General features: G+C 54.9%; 1 protein-coding gene across 5 annotated transcripts; it reads right to left on the bottom strand.

The window, feature by feature from the left end:
* Positions 1-1,165: 1,165 nt before the first annotated feature.
* On the bottom strand, positions 1,166-18,536 carry KMT5A (lysine methyltransferase 5A). Of its 5 annotated transcripts, none has more exons than XM_059040696.2 (8): positions 18,481-18,528; positions 13,802-13,923; positions 12,537-12,693; positions 9,009-9,228; positions 8,532-8,619; positions 5,603-5,662; positions 3,800-3,990; positions 1,166-3,060 (listed from the first exon to the last, which is right to left on the bottom strand). In XM_059040696.2, the coding sequence occupies exons 1-8, from the start codon at positions 18,488-18,490 to the stop codon at positions 2,850-2,852; spliced, it is 1,059 nt and encodes a 352-aa protein (XP_058896679.1). In that variant the 5' UTR covers positions 18,491-18,528; the 3' UTR covers positions 1,166-2,849. The 5 variants fall into 5 exon arrangements, with proteins under 5 accessions (XP_058896679.1, XP_058896681.1, XP_058896678.1 ...); XM_059040698.2 differs by lacking the exon at positions 18,481-18,528 and adding an exon at positions 14,192-14,212; XM_067015679.1 differs by having other exon boundaries at positions 2,935-3,092; positions 18,481-18,536.
* Between the last annotated feature and the right edge of the window lie 424 nt (positions 18,537-18,960).

Here is an 18,960-nt window from a genome sequence, read left to right as displayed (position 1 = left end):
CCAGACGCTAAGTTCTTGGAGCCGGGCCCCCGTGTGACCACAGACAGCAGAGACATGGCCGCTCCCACACTGCAGGCTTCCCGCTCCAAACCCAGCCCCAGGAGGAGCAGGCTTAGAGGCAGTATCGACCAGTCCTGGGCACTTGTAAACAGTGAATGGTAGAAAACCCCCCCAAGAACTAACATTGATTACTGAGGGTCATCTACGTGCAAGTACGTTTTATGTCTTAAACTCATCCAATCCTCGCCATCACCCCGACACAAGCACCAGTATCATCTTCATCACAGAGGAGGAAAGGGGCACGCAGGGCGGTTAGGTAACCCGCCCAAGGTTACACAGCTGCTAAGTGGCTGGAACCTGAGGTTCCGTTCCAGGGCTGAGCACTTGGCCACCAGGCCACACTTCCCCTCCAACGTGAGGAGGTGGTAATACACGATGACTGAATCCTCCGGAAACCCCTGCAAGGCAGGTGGGCAGAGGCTGTTCTGAACTTGATGGACCAATTTCAGAGGGTAAGTGATTTGTTCAGGGTGACAGCTGACAAATGCTTAAAGCCGCTGGGGAATGGATCTTCCGCCTGTAAACCAAGGACTCTACCCGCAGTCCCAACCTGCCTCTAGTGCGTGGGGCTGAGGGAACTAACCCTCTCAGGGGTGGGTGGTGGCGTGTGCGGTGGGGATGGCGATCTGGGCTGGGCGGGGTGGGGGGGACGACTTCCAGCACCATTGAGACGCCCACCTGAGAATCAAGTCTAGCACGTTAGAAACAATTACAACAGCTAAAATGCACGCTACTTGCCAGGCATTGTTCTAAGGGGGCAACATGTTTAACTTTTAATCTCCACAAGCAACCTCTGACCCCCCCCCATGATAAAAACGAAGAGACTGTCTCCTAGGAGGACAGTCACCAAAACTGATTCACACTGGTGTGTGGCCCTTTGTAAAATAAAACGGGACTTCCCTGGCAGTCCAGCGGTTAGGACTCCGTGCTCTTACCGCCGAGGGCCAGGGTTCAATCCCTGGTTGGGGTACTAAGATCCCACAAGCCATGAGGTGTGACTGAAACAAAAAACAAAACAAAACCAAAAAAATGCAACCTTTTTTCTGCCTCTGCCTTGTAAAAAACAAACAAAAAACACAAAAAAACCAGAATGACACATACAGCCTCGCCTGGCAATAAATATTTTAATTTTCATTTCATTTTTATGATGACAAATAATTTTCAAGTTTATTTCCTTTTTTTTTTTTTTTTTTTTTAAATACAAAGCTAAACCACAAACAGGTACAACCAAGACATTTTACCTCACATTTACACACTCCCATCGGATCCTCCTCCAATTCACTGACCACTGACCAGGCAAGTGTGGGGTGGGGGGAAGACTTTCTTAGGTAGCACCGTCTTGAGACCGGGGCAGGGGGCACTGAAGTTGAGGACAGGCTCTCATACCTGTCTCCATTCACATTTACCTGGGAGCAGGGGGCCAGGAGACCCCACATCACGGTTCCAGAGCCCCAGGCCCCTGAACTACAGGTTAACAGAAAGTGGGAATCGGTTCCCCTTTGGGAGGAAGCTACCTGCTCCTCCTGCTGTCACAGTCGAGGTGAGAACTTTACCCTTAGCCGTGATCGCTGGGCCGCTGGGCCCGCCCACTCCCCTCCCCTGCACTCCAGCAGCTGGGGTGGGGACCCTGCATTTGGGGGCTTGCAGGCTCACCCCTTGGTTCATGGCTGCATCTTCACAGGAAGGACATCAGGGGGTCTGACAAAGAAAAGCCTTGACAGCAGGTCTGGAACCTTCAACCCAGCAGAGTCAGGCTGGGGCGGGGGTGGGGAGGTGGGGAATTGGGTAAGTAATTTCTGGTCGCTCTACAGAACTTTATTTTTGATTAGAATAGTGTACCATCTCAAATCTCTTCTACAGACACAAAACCAAGGGGGAGAAAAAAAGCCAAACTAAAAATAAACCCCAAACAAAAACGCAGCCACGTCACTCACTTCAAGACCTATGTACATGTAAGTTGTCTTCTGTGGTTTGTTTTTTTTTCTTTTTTTGTTTTTTATTATTATTTTTTTAAAATAAGCTCAGTGTTCACATTTCTATAAAGAAATTAACCCAGTTTCGGGAACCCCTGCCCGGCAGGGCTAGGTAAGCAGTGCTCGTCCCTGCCCACATCTGCTTTGATTCCCCGCCCTGATGCTTCGAGGTGCCCAGAAAAGCGGCAGCCCGTGGAAGAGTAAATGTAGGCCCAGCCCGTGAGCCACCGGGTCAGTAAGCTTTCGAGAAAGCAGAGGGGAAGACTATCGTACTGTGAAACCTTTTTAAAAAATATTCATACCCTTCCGTGTGCGCCTGTCGAGACGCCAGGGAAACAAGAGCTGGGGGACGTCCCGTCCGGGCCGTGGGGAGGGAGCTCTTCCTCGCGCCCGCCTGGCACCGGGACGTCGGGGGTGAGGAGGGGAGAGAGTCCCGGCTCCTCGGGCGGACGCAGGCGCGTCGCCCAGCTTCCTGGGTCGCGTTCGACTCCTTCCTCTAAAACCTGTGCCGAGTCTTGGACCGCATGCACGGGAAGCACAAACGTTCGACTTGTATGCAAAAAAGGTACAAAAACAACCAGAATATAAAAGTTTTGGTAATATAAGGCCATCTGTTCAAGTCCACCTTGGAAACCTGTAACAGATATTTAAATACTACAGTGAAAAGGCATCTTAATATACTTCTTTAAAAACATCTGAAGTAATCTGCTAAGATTAAATGTGTAAAAAAAAAAAAAAAAAAAAAAAAAAAAGTCAATTCCCTTTGAGGGCACTTTGTCCATTGCAGAAGGGAGGGGGCGGGGCGGGGCGGCGGGGTTAATGCTTCAGCCAGGGGTGGGCTTCGATGGAAGCCCGGCTGCGGTCCCCGTAGTCGTACAGGAGCTCCTCCCCAGCCTCGATGTCGCGGGAGGCGATGAGGATGAGGTGGGGCACGCCGTCGATGTCGTGCAGCTTGGTTTGGCAGTTCCCGCACTTACTGTGATTGATCAGTCTTCCCAGGCGGTTGGTCTCTCTGGTTGCATCCACGCTGGTGGGGAGGGAGGGCGACAGAGGATTAAACTGATAGAGAGGGGTTTGAACCCAGTCAGAGCCACGCCTGCTCTCAGCTCTGGTGGGATGGTTATTCAGGGCCACGTTTTGGGGAAAGCGGAGTAACTCAAAACATGTATCTTTAAGAGCCCAGAGAGGCAGGCGCTCGGTGTGGGGTATCCCAGGCAGGGGGCAGGCCTAGCCAGGAATGCAAAAGGCTCTTTGTGGAAGTTCTGCATAATAAATAAGTGAATAAAAATCAACTATGTTGACAGCGGGGGGAGGCCGTGCGGGTGTGGAGGCAGGCGGTACATGGGAACGCTCTGTACTTTCCACTCAGTTTTGCTGGGAACCTAAAACCGCTCTAAAAAGTACAGTCTACTAAAAAAAAAAAAAAAAAGCAATCCATGACACTGCCACATTAGGGACAGAGAAGTCAGCAATACCCAGAGCTGTTCTGGCCACGGGTCCCAGAGGAGAGGCCAGGTGAGCCCCTACGCAGGCTTTCATGAGACTGGTCTACGTCTTGTCCCATGAGACGGCATCCAGAACCACTCCGATGCCCAAAATTAAACATGGGAAGTGGGGGAGTGGGGGAGCTGCATCACAGCTTTGAAGAAAAGGTAGCAAGGACTAAACAAGAAGCTGGAGCAGGAGAGTCAGGATGGCCTCGGTGGCCCTCTGGCTGGACCTCTGCCGCGGCGGGGAAGAGCCACTCGACGCACTAGGGGACTTACCAGTAGGTTTTGCTCAGATACTGAAAATAGTACATGTAGCAGCCCGTGGAGGGGTCTTGCGCATACAGAGCCTCCCGCTTCTTGGCGTCAGTGATCTCGATGAGGTCCCCGTGGTATTCCACCACGAACTCACCCCGGGAGAACTGCTTGGTGGCGATCACGCCCCTGCCTTTGCCGTCAATGAGGTCAATCTGTTGGGCGGTGCCAAGAGGGAGGGTTGGTTCATAACAGCAACAAACGCCACCGCGCAGGGCCGGCTTCCAGGGGGCGGGAGGCTTGCACCGCGTTCTCTGAACAGCTTTACTGCGGCAGGCCGTAAAATTCACCCATTTCACATGTACAGTTTGACGCGTATTAGTCATCATATACAGTTGTGCAACTATCGCCACAATCCATCACCCCAAAGAGTTGCCTTGTGCCCATCTACAGAGCCTTGTTATGCCAGATCCTGGGAGATCTGCTAGGTGGGTGCTGCCCCATTTTGCAGGTGAGAAAACGGGATTAGAGAGGCAGAGTCGTGTCCACGGTCACAAAGCTAGGAAGCCGTGTAGCACAGACTCAAACCCACGTCCTGACCTCTTCGGGGGAGTAGTAGGACCCAGTGTTCTGAATCTCTCCTTTATCCCATAATTAACCCTCCTGGGTTTCTCCTCACTCCATTTTAAATGGAGATGGAGGGTGATTGCTTGAGGGGTCCAGACTTAAATTCAGATCCCCCTGGGGCAGCAGTCCCCATCCTTTTTGGCACCGGGGACCAGATTCGTGAAAGAGAATTTCTCCGTGGACCGGGGTGGGGATGTTCAGGTGGCGACGCGAGCGACGGGGGGGCAGCAGATGAAGCTTCGCTCGCCCGCTCGCTGCTCACCTCCTGCCGTGCGGCCCGGCTCCTAACAGGCCGTGGACTGGTATTGGTCATGCGGCCCAGGGGTTGGGGGCCCCTGCCCCAGGGAATTCCCTGGCGGTCCAGTGATTAGGACTCCGCGCTTCCAATGCAGGGGACACAGGTTCGATCCCTGGTCGGGGAACTAAGATCCCGCAAGCCGTGCAGTGTGGGCAAAAAAAAAAAATTTCAGATCCCCCTCAATGGTGGGTGGAAACTGAAGCTTTCCAACCCCTGGGTCCTAGCCCAGGGCCATGTGGCCACCACGATGGAGACTTGCTCCCCTCTCATCCACCCAGTGTGTCTGAAATATACGAAAAGAAAAGCAAATCTCCTGGGCATTGCCATTTCCCAGGAAAACAGTCTAGAAAAATTTGATCAGTTTGTTCTTTTAAGTTTCCCTAAGCATCACGCTAAATGAAAGAAGCCAGATAAAACAGGCTACACATTCTATGATTCCATTCATATGAAGTGTGCAGAAACCCATAGAGACAGCAAGCAGACTGGTAGCTGTCAGGGGCTGAGGGCAGGGAACGCGAGTGAGTGCAGATGGGTACGGGGTTTCCGTTTGGAAGGATGAAAAAGTTCTGGAACTAGACAAGAGATGATGATCGCACAACTGTGACTGTAGGATGTACTTAACTGTACACTTAAAAATGGTTACAATGGTAAATTTTATGTTGCGTGTATTTCATCATAATTTTTAAAACGTTTCCTCAGGATAACATCTCATGTTTCCTTCGTGAGGCATTCCCTGCAATGATACTTTTAGCATTTGGTCCCTCGACAACCTGGAACAGCCCGCCTGGTCACAGTGACCATCGGAGGATTAAAGCAGCGCAGCTCCTGTGTGAGCCTCTGCACCAGGGAAGGTGCGACTGCACAGCCTTAACCTCCACGCAGTGGGCCCTGCAGCCCCTTACCTTCATTCCTTCTTCTTTCCCACTTTCAATCAATTTGTCTATTCTCTTCCTTTCTTCAGACTGGGTGGGGAGGAAAGAAAAAACGAGACGTGCATCAGCATTCTCTCTGAGGCCATTCCAGGAGCCCCGGCCGCCCGCAGGTCACTTGCAGTTGGCCTCCAGGGCATCGGTCCCGAAGGATGCCCAGCCCCCAAGCCCCCATCCTTTCCTCATTGCCCATCTAAGGTGGACCATTCGCCCCCTGGGTTATTTAAGGAGGCCAAGAGGGAGACAGTGGTGGCCCCAAGGGCCGAATCGGGCTTGTGGCTCTGTTCTGTTTGGCCCACGCAGACCTTTAAAAAACAATCGAAATTGCTGACATCTAAAAATCAGGACTCTGACTTCATAGACACCAGCCAGGGCTGATCAGAGGCTGCGCCCTTTAGACGGGGTGCGTGTGCCCACCTCCTGTTCACTGCGGAATCTTCTCGCCTAGAACAGTGCCTGGCACGTAGTGAGCCCTCAAAGCAACAGCGGCCCCCCGCCACCCCACATGCACACATACAGCTACCTTGTTAAGTGATAAATCAGTTACAAGTGTGTAGAAATAAATGGGAGTAATTGTGGGAGAACTGGGATAGGCGACGGGGGACTTTCCTGCCGTGACAGGACAAGGCAGAGGAGACAAGCTGAGGAGAGCTGGGGCCGCAGAGAGGCCCTGAATGCACGGCCCTGAGCTTCACTCTGGAGGCTCGGGGGTTTGGGGCATGCGAGCAAACCAGCTCTGATCGTCCTAAAGAGGACTCTGGCAGCAGCCCACGGGGGACCCAGGGCCTGAGCGGGCGGGAAGGGAGCAAGGTGTGAACCAGGGTGAAGGCGGCGAACAGGAAGGAGGGATGGACTCGAGACGTTCCCAGCCGCAGTCAGTAGGCTGCTCTGCACATCAGCCCCGGCGCTGGGCTGGGCTGGGCGGCGGCTGATGCAGCCAGGGCACCGCCAGCCCTGCAGTCCCTGCCCCAGTGCTGGCCGTCACCCCACCCACAGTCGGGCCAATCAGAGAAGGGGCCCCCCCCAGCGAAGCAGGGGCAGGGTTCAGGGTATCTCCCCAAGGCCCAGTTTCCACCCTCTGGCCCTGGCCTTGGACCGTAGACCTGAACCCGGACCTGCCTGCTGTCTCCAGCCACAGTGAGGTGCCTGCGGAGCTCTGTCTGTCTCACCCCTGCTGCCCACACCTGCCCCGAGCCTCGGTTTCGGCCAGCCCCGGAGGGCAGGCAGGTCACGCCCGACCTCACCCCTGAGACGAGGCCCAGCTGCCCCGCCCTCGGGTTTCACCTCTGCAGTCAAGAGATGCCACTGCCCTGGCAGCCGCAGCCCCAACAGCCCGGCCAGCACCTGCCTCGCCGTCCTGGCCGGTGAGCACCTGGCTGTGGTGTGCGCCCGGCAGAGCCAACACAATGGTGGCGGGCACAGTGTGTCTCTCCCTCGCCACTGGCTCCGCGTCCAGGGACACAGTGAGCTTTACCGTGCTGCCTGCTGCCCGCCGCCCGCCTGCTGCAGGGTCCAGCAGACCTGCGGCACAGCGCGCCGCAGGCTCCACTGGCCCGACAGTGAGCCCCTGTCGTTGCTGTTTTTAACTGAAAAGGCCAACTCAGCCGCCGCACCTCCCCGCAGCCCACAGTGGCGCCTTGTGGAGCCCCAGGCTCCCCGTGTGGGCGCGGCAGCTCTGAGCGGGGCTGGGCGGCGTCCCGGGCTCTGGGGGCTGGCACCGCCTCGCCCTCTGCAGTGCTGTCTCTACGATGACCTCACACCGCCTCCCGCTGCAGGCAAACAGCTTGTAACAGCTTGTTCTTGGCTGAAAGACACCGCCTTTCTAAGGAAATAAAGCCAGAGCTTCTCTCTAGGGGGAAAGATGGACCTCCCCCCCCTTTTAAAGGAAGTCCTGCCAGTTCAGAGGTAGGGGGCGGCGAGAGGCTAGATCACCATCTGTACAGCCACAGCTCTCACATCAAAAGGCTGACGGGGTCTGTGCCAGTTGAAAGGCCAGGGCCCCCCACCGCCCTCGTGGGGGGCAATCCTGAGCGCCACTCCCAAGCCTGCAGGTTACTCCGCCGTCCCCGGGGGGGCGAGGGCGGACAGAAGCAGCCGGGGGCTGCAGGGCCCGGCCACACCCTGGGTTTCTCAAACAGAAAGGCGATAACCACACCTCACTGCATCAAATATGGGTCGACTGTGCACAGCTCAGCACTCTGCAAACGTGGCAGGCGGGGGCCTCACAGCCCAGTCAGCCTTCCTGCCTGGTTTTCGCACATTCCGAGGGACGCTGGCCGGGTGGGAAAGAGCAGAGAGGGGCCCCGGGAAGGGACAACACAGGGGAAGCAACAGTGACAATAGTTAACAGGTGCTCAGTGCATACCAGGCACGGTTCTAAGTGTTCTAAGTGCATTAACTTAAGAACGTAGGCCTCCCAACAACCGCACACGGTACCACTTTATTATCCCATTTTATAGACGGGACGGAGAGGCACGGAGCGGTTAAGTAACTGGCCTGACGCCACACAACCAGGAAGTGGTTCCCGAGCCACTGCTCTTCACCACCTCGAGACACGAAGCTTCTGGACAGCAGAAAAACAAGCCTCCCAAGAGCACGCAGCCTTCACGGTCCTAGGCTCCAATGGCCCTGCCAATGCCACTTTCATGGTAAGTCCTGACTTTCCAGGCCACATGCTACAGGCGACAAGGCTCCTTCACAGAGGAATCGTAACTAAGCTTCATGGTGACCCAGAGCGTTATGACGACCCCCACTAGACCAAGGAGAATATCGAGGCCATAGAGGCCAAGTGACTTGTCCCAAGATGATACAAAGCAAGCTCAGGCCGCCGTGCGCGGCAAGCACTGCCCACTGGGCAGCCCTGCCCCTTCCTAGAGCTGGAATCGAAACCACGTGACTCTACCTGCAGCTCAGCTTTGCTCTTCCTGGAGCTCCTTCGAACAGGGTAGAAATCTGTGAGTTTGCGATTCTGCTGTGTTTTCCCTTGAGCTCTGGAGTGAGCAAGGAAGAGGAGAAAGCAAGTATTAGCACCGAGGCCACATTCACACCCAGGAGGCACACGACCCCTTAGAAGCAGGCTCCTTGGAGACCATGCCACTTCAACACCTCTGTCCACCGTGGCCCAGGGTCACTTAGGCTCACCGGCCCACGGGGGCCTCAGAGAGGGTGTCAAAGACAGGCTGCCTACTCTCGGCGGGGAGCGGGCTCCTGAGCTCTGGACCCACGACAGACCAAGATGCTCACAAACAGTGGTGTCCCCGGTGGCGACTCAGGAATCTGAGCCTTGGCGGCTCAAGGGGCTGAGAGGGTGGGCGGCCTCGCTCCGGCTGGCACTGGGCAGGCTGCCCTGTGTTAGGGGTGGCCTCCAGGGGGCACTTACTTTTTCCTGGGAGCCTGTTTGGCCCTGACGGGCTTCTTCAGGGCTTGCTTGGCGGCAGCTGCATTGGGAGAATCACAAGACGAGGTCGGGGTTTTGGGAGGTTCTGTTGCTTCAGATTTTTGGTTTGGAAAAGGGGCCAGGGGACCTCTCCTGGCATCTTTGATCTTCTGTTCCTCGGCCTTCATGGAGCTTCGTATTGCATTCCCAGAGTTTCTTTTCTCTGTGGGCAGAGGGTGGGGAGAGACAGGCTGACTCTGGACCCACCGGCCCCCACTTTCCAGCCCTCAGCCACATGCCACGACAGGCTTGGAGAGAAGAGAGAGATGGGGCGTGCTGGGCAGCCGTGCCCTTGGGCTGTTAAGCCGGGTGTCCCCTAAGCACTATACTGGGCAAAGCATCTGGCTTTACTTTTTTTTTTTTTTTTTTTTTTTTTGCGGTATGCGGGCCTCTCACTGTTGTGGCCTCTCCCATTGCGGAGCACAGGCTCCGGACGCGCAGGCCTAGCGGCCATGGCTCACGGGCTTAGTTGCTCCGCGGCACGTGGGATCTTCCCGGACCAGGGCACGAACCCGTGTCTCCTGCATCGGCAGGCGGATTCTCAACCACTGCGCCACCAGGGAAGCCCTGGCTTTACTTTTTGACCCAGACACTGGGTGCAGCTTTTGGTCTTCTGCATCTTTTCTTTCTTCTTCTAGCTTTGTTGAGGTATAACTGATAAATACAATTATAAGATATTTGAAGTGTTATACCACGATGAGTCAACATATACACTGTGAGTGGATCCCTCTCATCTAATTAATCAACACGTCGGGCCTCCTGCATCTTGAGGGAAAGAGCCCTTGAAGCAGAAGCACCACGGCCGGCAACACTGGCGTGAGGGCTCGACCAATGGCTTTGCAGGAAATGGGCTGCAGACCCCAGGGAGAAAAGCTAAATCCCCAAAGGGTGGGCCAGTGTTGGTGGACAGGAGTCAGGCAATAAAGGAGAACCTCTCCCCAGCAAAGACCTCTTCCTCAAGAGCTAGCTGCCTGGCGTGATTCATTTCAGACTCGTTTTCTTTTTTCTTTCTTTTTTTGTTTTTTTAAATTCCCTGTTCTAACAGGGTCGAAGCCCAGTGTTCACAGTGGCTCCCAGCACGGTGCCCCGACACTAGTCAGTGTGTTGTGAGGGACGTCGCCAATGACTTGTTACTAAAAATAGCTGTGGAGCACCAGTGTTGGACTATTTTTTTTCAAAAAAGATTTTACTTTTAACAAATAATGAAATAATATATTGCTGGTGGGAATGTAAGATGGTGCAGTCACTCTGGAAAAGAATTTGGCAGTTCTCCAAAATGTTAAACATAGAGTTACCATATGACCCAGCAATTCTAGTTCTAGGAATCTATCAAGAGAATTAAAAGCAGATGTCTACACAAAAACCTGTATATGAACGTCTGCAGCAGCTTATCGATAACAGTCAAAAAATGGAAACAACCTGAACGTCCATCAAATGAGGACCATTCCTCATGGGTAAATAAAATGCGGTACATCGCAGGATGGACTATTATTCAGCCCCAGAAAGGAACGAAGTACTGACACAGGCTACAACATGGACGAACCCTGAAAACATTAAAATGAGTAAAAGAGGCCAGACACAAAAGGCCACGTATTAGATGATTCCATTTATATGAAACGTCCGGAAGAGGCAAATCCACAGAGACGGGAAATAGATTAGTGGCTGCCTGGGGCTGGGGGAAGGGAGGAATGGGGGGTGACTGTGAATAGGTACAGGGTTTCTTTTTGGGGTGATGAAAATGGACTGCAGTTTAACGGAGCGGATAGTTGCACATATCCGTGAATATGCTAAAAACCACTGAATTGTACCCTTTAAAATGATGAACTTCAGGATATCAAAATTATATCTCAATAAACAAGAGAAAAATAAATACACCAGCACCCATCCAGACCACCCTTGCTCCTTGTACGCCCTCTTGGGCGGAGTTAGGGTGTCAGGCATGACCCTAGAAGTGGGGGGTGCTCCTGAACATCAGCTGTCATGCCGAGTCCGCATCAAGGCAGCAAAGAGGTCTAGAATCATGGACAAGAACCTGGACCTTGGGGTCTCCTCCAATGTTCCTCCAGTCCCCAATTCTGACTGTCGCCATATAGTAACACCACGAGTCAAACCAGCTGCCTTGTGCCCCGCGTCCCCGTTTAGGACAACCTACATCCCGCCCCGTTCCAGAAGGGATGTGAGACTGGCTGAGCGCTGTCTCAAAAGAGCCCCTTCCCCAACCCAGTGTGGTGAGTGCTGTCCTGAGTGCTGCCTACGCTGAAACGCGGGGAGGGGAAGGCCGTGGTGATCCCGGTCCATTGGAGAACAGGAGGACGTAGGGAGCACTCCCAAAGCCGCCCCCCACTCCTTTTTTTGGCCGCGCTGCACAGCTTTTGAGATCTTAACTCCCGCGAACAGGGAGTGAACCCGGGGTCCAGGACAGTGAAAGAGCCGAGTCCTAACTACTGGACCACCAGGGAACTCCCTCAAAAAGCCCATCTGCACCCACTCTTTAACTGATCTTCAGAATGGTCCTGTAGGACTCCTCTCTCTCCCGCTGTACAGAGAGAACGGAGGCTCAGAAAAGAGTAGCAAACTGCCCACGTCCCTTCCTTTCATAAATGGCAGAGCTACGAATGGAACCTAAGTCATATGAAGTAACATCACCCTACGTACCGGGGGGAATCAGGCAGAGGGATGGCTCCTGCCCGTGGGTCTCAGATCTGGCCCAGAGGTTGGGCTACCCCATCCCTTACGGCACTTTCTGTTAACGAACGAATACAAAGCTTCCTTGTGCGGAGCTGCTGATAGAGTTCTGCTTCTCTAATGCAAGGTTTAATCAGAAGGGAGCACGGTGAATTGGGGAAAGCTCACGTGCACCGGAGCTTTAAAAGGAAATATTTGGGTTAGAGCAAGATTTGTAAGAGGTCTCAGCATGTTTTGCAGGGCCAGACAGAATTTTCAATAACCATTAATTTTCTTGCTCAATATTTTAACCCCAAATCTCACTCCAGAGTATGATGCTCCAGAGAATAGCACTGAACACTTGAGTAGAAAGAAACTTTAGAACTGAGGTCAAGGCCAGCTCATAAAAGGGAAGGAAATCAGTTCCTTAGGTTCACACGACTCAGCGGGAGTGCAAGCACCTGGTCTGGACAACCTAGACTCATATAACTTCTGTGCTTTTAGCACCTGTGAGCCTCTCTAACAACAGGCCAGGTGCCATATTTTTGCAACTTGGCAAGATAATCAAGCCTGAAGGACACGCTAACTCTTGTGAAAGCGGGAGAACCTGTTAGACCAACAGGGCGCACGCCCTGGGACAGGCAGCTCTTTCGCCCTTGTCTGTTTCCTAGCAGCAAGACAGAACCTGGTTCAAACCTTTTGAACCTTGGCTTGAAAAGGCTGGATAAAAATTTAGCACGTTTATGTTACTCTAAAGGATGCGAGCCGGACAGCTGTGGTCAGAACAGGGCCATTTCAGAGGCTTACCGTCGCGTTTCCTGTAGATTCCGGCTAACGGCTTCCCCTGGCATTTGACTTCGTGATGTGCAACTGAGTTCTCTTCCTGAAGGGGGGAACGCATTCCAGAGCATTTGTTCGGGCTCATGTAGGTATAGATCTTTGACTGCCCGGTAAATACATTCTCCTAAAACGACAAATGCATATTCTGAAAGAGGCTTGAAGAAGAAGATCCCACAAGATTTAGGCAGACAAGGGGGCAATCAGAATACAAAAGACAAAAAATAGACAACATCTCTCAAAAACTGGGCTACGAGGCGAAGCCAGCCCCAGCAGACGAGCAGTGGAAGGTTCAGAATCCCCCAGGTCCAAGTCCGCCTCTAATTCCATTCGCTAAGCGGGGACATCTGGCCAGCAGAACCAGCCGTCCACAAAGGTCTACATAAGAAGAAGGCAACCTACCCGTAGCAAGGAGGTCAGAAGGACCAGGGTAAACAAGGCCGGGACTGGAAGGGCTGGCCTAGCGCAGGGGCCGACTGCCCTGGCAGGAGCTGCAGGGACTCTGGCACAGAAGTGGGCCTCAGGGAACCTGATCAACCACTTCTCAGTCCTGAGGTCAGCTGGCAGGACTTGCCATTACTGCCTGAGCCTTCTGTGTGCCCAAGCCTGGCGCCTCTCAAGTCATGCAGCCCAGCAGCCTCCAAGGACTGCGGGACTGGGCTGCGGTTGGGGTAGTTCTCTCGGGCTAACTGGGGGGTGCAGAGCTAATGGAAAAAACGCCTAGAGCCGGCGCATTTAGGGCGGTTACTCGACTGCGGTGGGCAGACCGGTGGGGCGGACAGGTCACTGCTGGTGTCTCTGGCTGTGCGGCCTCTCCTCTGAGTAAGCAGAGACGGGAGGAGGGCCTTCCCAGAAACCCTGCTGAGCCTTTCTGCCTGGTGAGCCATTCAACACCAAGTCAGCGAGACCCCGTGACCTCCCCGAAGGCCCCGGGCAGGCCCCGCACACTCTGGGAAGGCGGCCACCACCGGGGTGGCTGGGTCTCCGGGCATGGAAATGCCATAAAGACAAACTTTTCCGAGGTCAAACACTGCCAGGGTCATGGCGGAGCGGGTGTGGACGCCACTCCCAGGCAGGCAGCAGAAAAGGAAGCTGCCCGGCCGGGCGCCCCGCCCGCACCCCCGCCCCAGGGCCGCGGGGGCGCCCACGTGCTCTCGGAGCGGGGCTGGCAGGGGCGCCCGGCCGCACGGCCCATCGGGGCGCGCCGAGCGAGTGCGGGGAGGGTGCCTGCTTACCCCGTTGGTGCGGGGCCTCCCCGGGCCCCTCCGCTCCACCATCTCCGGGCCCGGGGCCGTCGCTGCCACCGCCGCCGCCGCCGCCGCCGCCTCCACCGCGCGGGGCTTGGACATCTTCCTGCCTGGAGAGGGGGACCCGGGGGAAGCGGGGGAGGGGGCGCTCAGGGCGCGGCGGGGCGGGGAGCGGGGCCGCCCGGGCCGGGCGCCGCGGCGGCGCCTCCCGCCGCAGCCATGTTCCGAGGGCCCGACGGCGGTGGGCCGCCCAGGCCGCCGGGAGGCCGGGGCCGGCCAGCGGGGCCGGGCCGGGGCCCGAGTCGCCCTCCCGCCGCCCGGCCCGGCCGGGCCCCGCGCGCCGCCCGCCCCCCGCGCGGCCGGGCCCGACACACCCACCTGCAGCCCGGCCAGGCCCATGGCGGCGCGCCCCGCGCCCTCGCCCTCGCCGCCGCCGCCGCCGCCGCCGCCGCCGCCGCCGCGGCCCGGCCACCAGCGCTGCCGCTGCCGCTGCTGCTGCTGCTGCCGCCGCCACCAGCGCCGCCGCGGCGCCCCAGGGAAGGGCCGGCGGCGCCCCACGGCGCCCCCTTCCCCCATGGCCTGTGAGGCAGAGCCCGGCACCCGCGCGCCGCGGCAGCCCCGGCTGGCCCGGGACCGAGGACGCAGGGAGGGAGGCGCTGGCGGCGCGTCCTCCGCGGCCCGCCCGCTCGCCGCTGCCGCCACCCACCGTCCGCTCCCGGCCGGGGAGGGGGCTGGCAGGGGCGGCGCTGCGAAGCTCCTCCGGAGCAAGGGAGGGAGAAGGGGAGGGAACGAAGGAGGGCGGGCCCCGCGGCCGCAAGGAATCCCGACGCGGGCGCGCCCCCTCTCGCGCGTCCTCAGCCACTCGGGGAGGAAGGGGTGGGAAACATGATAATGACAGCCCGGGCTCTCGGCCGGCCAGGCTCCTACTCTCGCTGGCTCAGCGGCTATTTCGGGAGACCCGTCCGTGCCAGGCGCAGTCGGCAGCGGTGAACGCGACAGGCGAGAGCCCTCCGGTGTGCCCGAGCCTGTGCTCACGGAGTGTTTTCCTGGGCATTTAACCTTCCCGGCAAGCCCCTGGGGGCCAGGTCCTGTGGCTAACCCGTTTATGATGAGAATACTGAGGTTCCAAGGAGGTGCGGAGGCTTGTCCAAAGCCACAGAACTAGAAAGCGATCAGGTCAGGTGTCAAACCCAGGCGGTCTGCACCTGACCAGTCCGGACCCTGGGGAAATAGAGCCAGGAATTATAATGGGATGTTTGCTGGGTGCTTCTCTTGCATACCTGATGCCATTCAGACCTCACAACAGTCCTTTGAAGGTAGACACCATTATTTTCTCTTCCACAGACAGGGAAAACAACCTCGGAGAAGTGAGGAGCTTGGCCAAGTTCTCAGAACTAGAAATAGATTACCAGGCCAACAGACCAGAGCCTACACTCCCCACCACTAACTTCCATGGCCAATTCCCTTCCCCAGACTAGGCCTCAGCATCCTCGTGGATAAAAACTAAGAACTATGAATTCCATAACGTACCCAGGGCACCTTTGACATCCACAGATAAACAAATGGCTGTCACTTTAAGTAGCTGCCTCCCCTTAGAAGGTATAAGACAGTGGGTTAAATGGCAAAACACTGCTCAGGACAACACCTCCCAAATCAGCTCGTGCTTTACAATCCTTCAGAGCAGGGCTGGGGAGCCCCTGCCATACCCACCCAGCCCCTGACTCCAGTGGGGTAAGGGTAGTCTGCCCACTTGAATACCCAAGAGACTATGCAGAGAGTTAGGATTTTAAAGTGACACTGTGACACCCAGGTTGAGCCATCTGAAACAGTGTCTGTTACCTCTGCAGGGCAGAGAAGGTTTGTAGTTTGTTGCCAAACTATCATGGGAATCACGGTCTGGAGGCAGGAAGCAGCTGCTCAGATCAGCTTGTCCATTTCTCATACTATTTTAACTCCCTCACTCCCACTACACACACATACTCAGGGCTATAGCTTTCTCCATCATAGCCCACAAAACGCAGGGGATACATTAAAATACAAGTCTAGCACCCATTTCTCTCAACCCTGCAGCTCTAGTAGCTAGAAAATTTGGTTCAAATCCTTCAGTAAAGTTTCAAAACACTTTGTTTTGTCTGTACATGAGGTGTTCATATGTGCATAACAAATACATATACCAAGGCACAGAAATAAAAACTCTTAATGTTGCCCGGGGTCTCATAGAAATAGGATCCAATAGCAATGATACTAATAGCTTGCACTTACTGAATGTTTACTGTGTCAGGCCGTACAAGAATACATTATTTAATTTAACCTTCCCAACCATTTATGAGGAGGTACTATTCTATTTCACAGATGTAGAAATCGAGGCTTGGGGACAATAAATCACTTGCCTAAGGGTCACATGGCTGAGATACTGATGGTTAGGAGGATACTTCAGCATAAAAAAATGTATATTGCTTTCCTCAAACTCAGACACTGAAATACCAACTCATTCATTCAGCAAGCATTTATTGACTGCCTACTGTGTTCCAGGCCCTGTGCTAAAGACGCAACAGTGAACACAGACAGAGATGGAGCACATTGAGGCCAGAGGGGTGGGTAGGCCCCTTACAGGCCGGGGTGAGGACGGTGGATTTGATCCTAAGAACAAAAGGGGAGGTTAGGGGTGGAAGGAGTGGTGAGTGTCACATGATAAATATCTGTGTTCTCGGGGACCACTCTAGCTGCTGAGGCACGATAAACTGGAGATGGTCACAGTGGAAAGAGGGAGACCAAGCATGAGGCCACCGGACAGTGGCAGTAGAAATGGGGAAAAGTAGATGGACGGATCCTGCCCGAAGTAATATCCTTGAGGCTGTAAATATTTACATGATTGTAAAACTTCAAAACCGGTATCTGAACATTTTGTTCGTGTGACTCCACAGGGCTCTCAAAGTGAACTACAAGTTAGGAACAAAGACCTCTTTTCTAGAAGAAAAAGACTGACCCTTCATGGCGGGACGGGGGGGGGGGGGAGCAGTGTCATGTGAGTCACTGAGAATCACTAACCAGTACATTACAAAGGTGATTTGTAACCTGTTACGGTAGAAGCTGGGAACACTCGTCTTCACTTTACACTCGTCTTCACTTTGGCTAAATAAGGGAGGCAGAGTGGAACAAACAAAGACACAGAATGGTCAGAGTCTGGACAGTGACTTTGGACTTCAGCTTCCACCTCTGAAAAATGGAAGTAACAGTTTGTAAAGATTAACTGACATAATAAAGCACCTGGCCCTCAATGGTAATTATTACTTGCCCATATTAAGTATTTAAGTATTTCAATGGCAGAGTGGTTCACTTTGTTTCCCCCCACAGATTAATTAAAGCAAGCTATTTTTTTCTTTTTTTTTTTTAATGCACTACTGCTAAAACAGGTAGTTTAAATGATTTTCCTGTGATGGGAAAAATGAATCAGGGAAGCAGAGCTTTATTAAGATATGCCAGTTAAATTAGTCAGATAGTATTAAATAGATGCTTAACCCTTTTCTGAAGAAAAATATTTAAGGCATCTTACTTTTCTGTGTGGACTGGGTTATGAAGCTCTTTAACATGAAGTTCACTATGCCTCATTTCTTAATCATAATCTAGGTAAATCTTGTCCCAAAAGAACGTAAAGGGATGCTGGGAGAATAAATGATGCACCTGAGTGCAGGGGCTGAAAACAAAGAAGCCCAATAAATATTTGCTGAATGAATCCTTATTTTATTCATTATGATCGCCATAGGGAGCATACTGTGTTAACGCAAACTCCTACTAATATGTAATGCCCTGAGAATTTTGGGAAAAATGTAAAACCTCAACTTATTTCTTTTAAATAATAATTCAGGTGAACCATCACGCTCAAGTCTTTGCATGAAGGAGACACAGCGGCTGGAAATGACCTGCGGTTGGAGATCACTATGCCGCATAACGTGGGTTTTACTGTCCTGACAGCAAACTAACTTCAGGCAGGGACATCGCCTCCCTCGCGGCTGCACAAACCCACCCAAGCCATCTCCCATGGGCAGGAGTCCTGATCAGCTGCGGAGCGAAGGGCCGCCCCGGGAGGTACCAGGGGACCTGTTTCACCCCAAAGTGGGCCAGCGGGGCCCGTCCCCGCCCCGGCAGCGCAGAGCTGACTCAGGGAGTGGGGAGGGAAAGGAAGGCGTCTGCCGCGGGGTCCACTCCGACGAGCTCCCCACCATGCAGGTTACCGATCTGCGCCCTCGCCTCGGGGTCACCTCCTTTCCTAACAAGAGAGAGCCCTTAAGCAGGCGAAGCCTCGCCCTCCCCCCATTTGTATCAATGACAACCATTCCCTGGAGGTGCCCTGCGCTTTAGTTTTCCAAACAGCTTTGACATATGGCCCCATTGCGTCGCGAGAGGCAGGCCACCGGGTGCCCACACTTTAAAGAGGGGAAACCGAGGCACGGGAGTGGGAGGGGTTTCTGGGGGCTTCGGAGGCGAGGGTGGGGACGAGGTGGGGAAGGTTCCGCAGCCCCTCCCCCCCGCACCCCCGCTCGTCCCCGCGCTCCGTGCGCGCAGCCGGCGGGAGAGCGCCTCCCTGCCGCAGCTCCCGCCACCTCGGTCCCGCCTCCAGCGCGACCCCCTATCCCAGCTGCCCCGGCGCTGACCACCCGGGCCAATACCTCTAGCCATGGCCGCGCTCTGTCACCGCCTAGGATCTCCCGGGAAACGCAGCTTTCGAAAAAAGTTACAACAACTGTAGCCAACTGCTCCGCCGGACCCCGGCTGCTGCCCTGATTGGCATCGCCGCCCGCCTTTCCCCAGGCTGCTCGCCGTGATAGGCGAACTCGAGAGGGAAAGCCCGCCCTTCTCCCTGCCTCCCCGGCGGGGGCGGGGCAAGCGTCCGGACTTCATACAAACGCTTTCAGGACAGGTCCCAGCGGAGGACGTGGGAGGGGGTTTAAATTTTACCGTCTCCCCAAGTTGATTGGCTGCGCTGGAAGGACAGCCACGCTGCCATTGGCAGGCCCCAAACTCCGCCCTCTCCGGGTGCTGCAGCTCCGCCCGGGGGAGATTTAGTCAAGCAGCTGGAGGCCCGGCCTCGGATTAGAACCACTCGGGACTTCCGGTTTTTCGGGCTTTTGACCGGAACCCGACCTTTG

The sequence above is a fragment of the Kogia breviceps genome, chromosome 15 (genome assembly GCF_026419965.1).
Source record: "Kogia breviceps isolate mKogBre1 chromosome 15, mKogBre1 haplotype 1, whole genome shotgun sequence".
Taxonomy (NCBI): Eukaryota; Metazoa; Chordata; class Mammalia; order Artiodactyla; family Physeteridae; genus Kogia; species Kogia breviceps.
The sequence above is the reverse complement of the archived record's forward strand: the minus strand, read 5'-3'. Positions and strand labels throughout refer to the sequence as shown.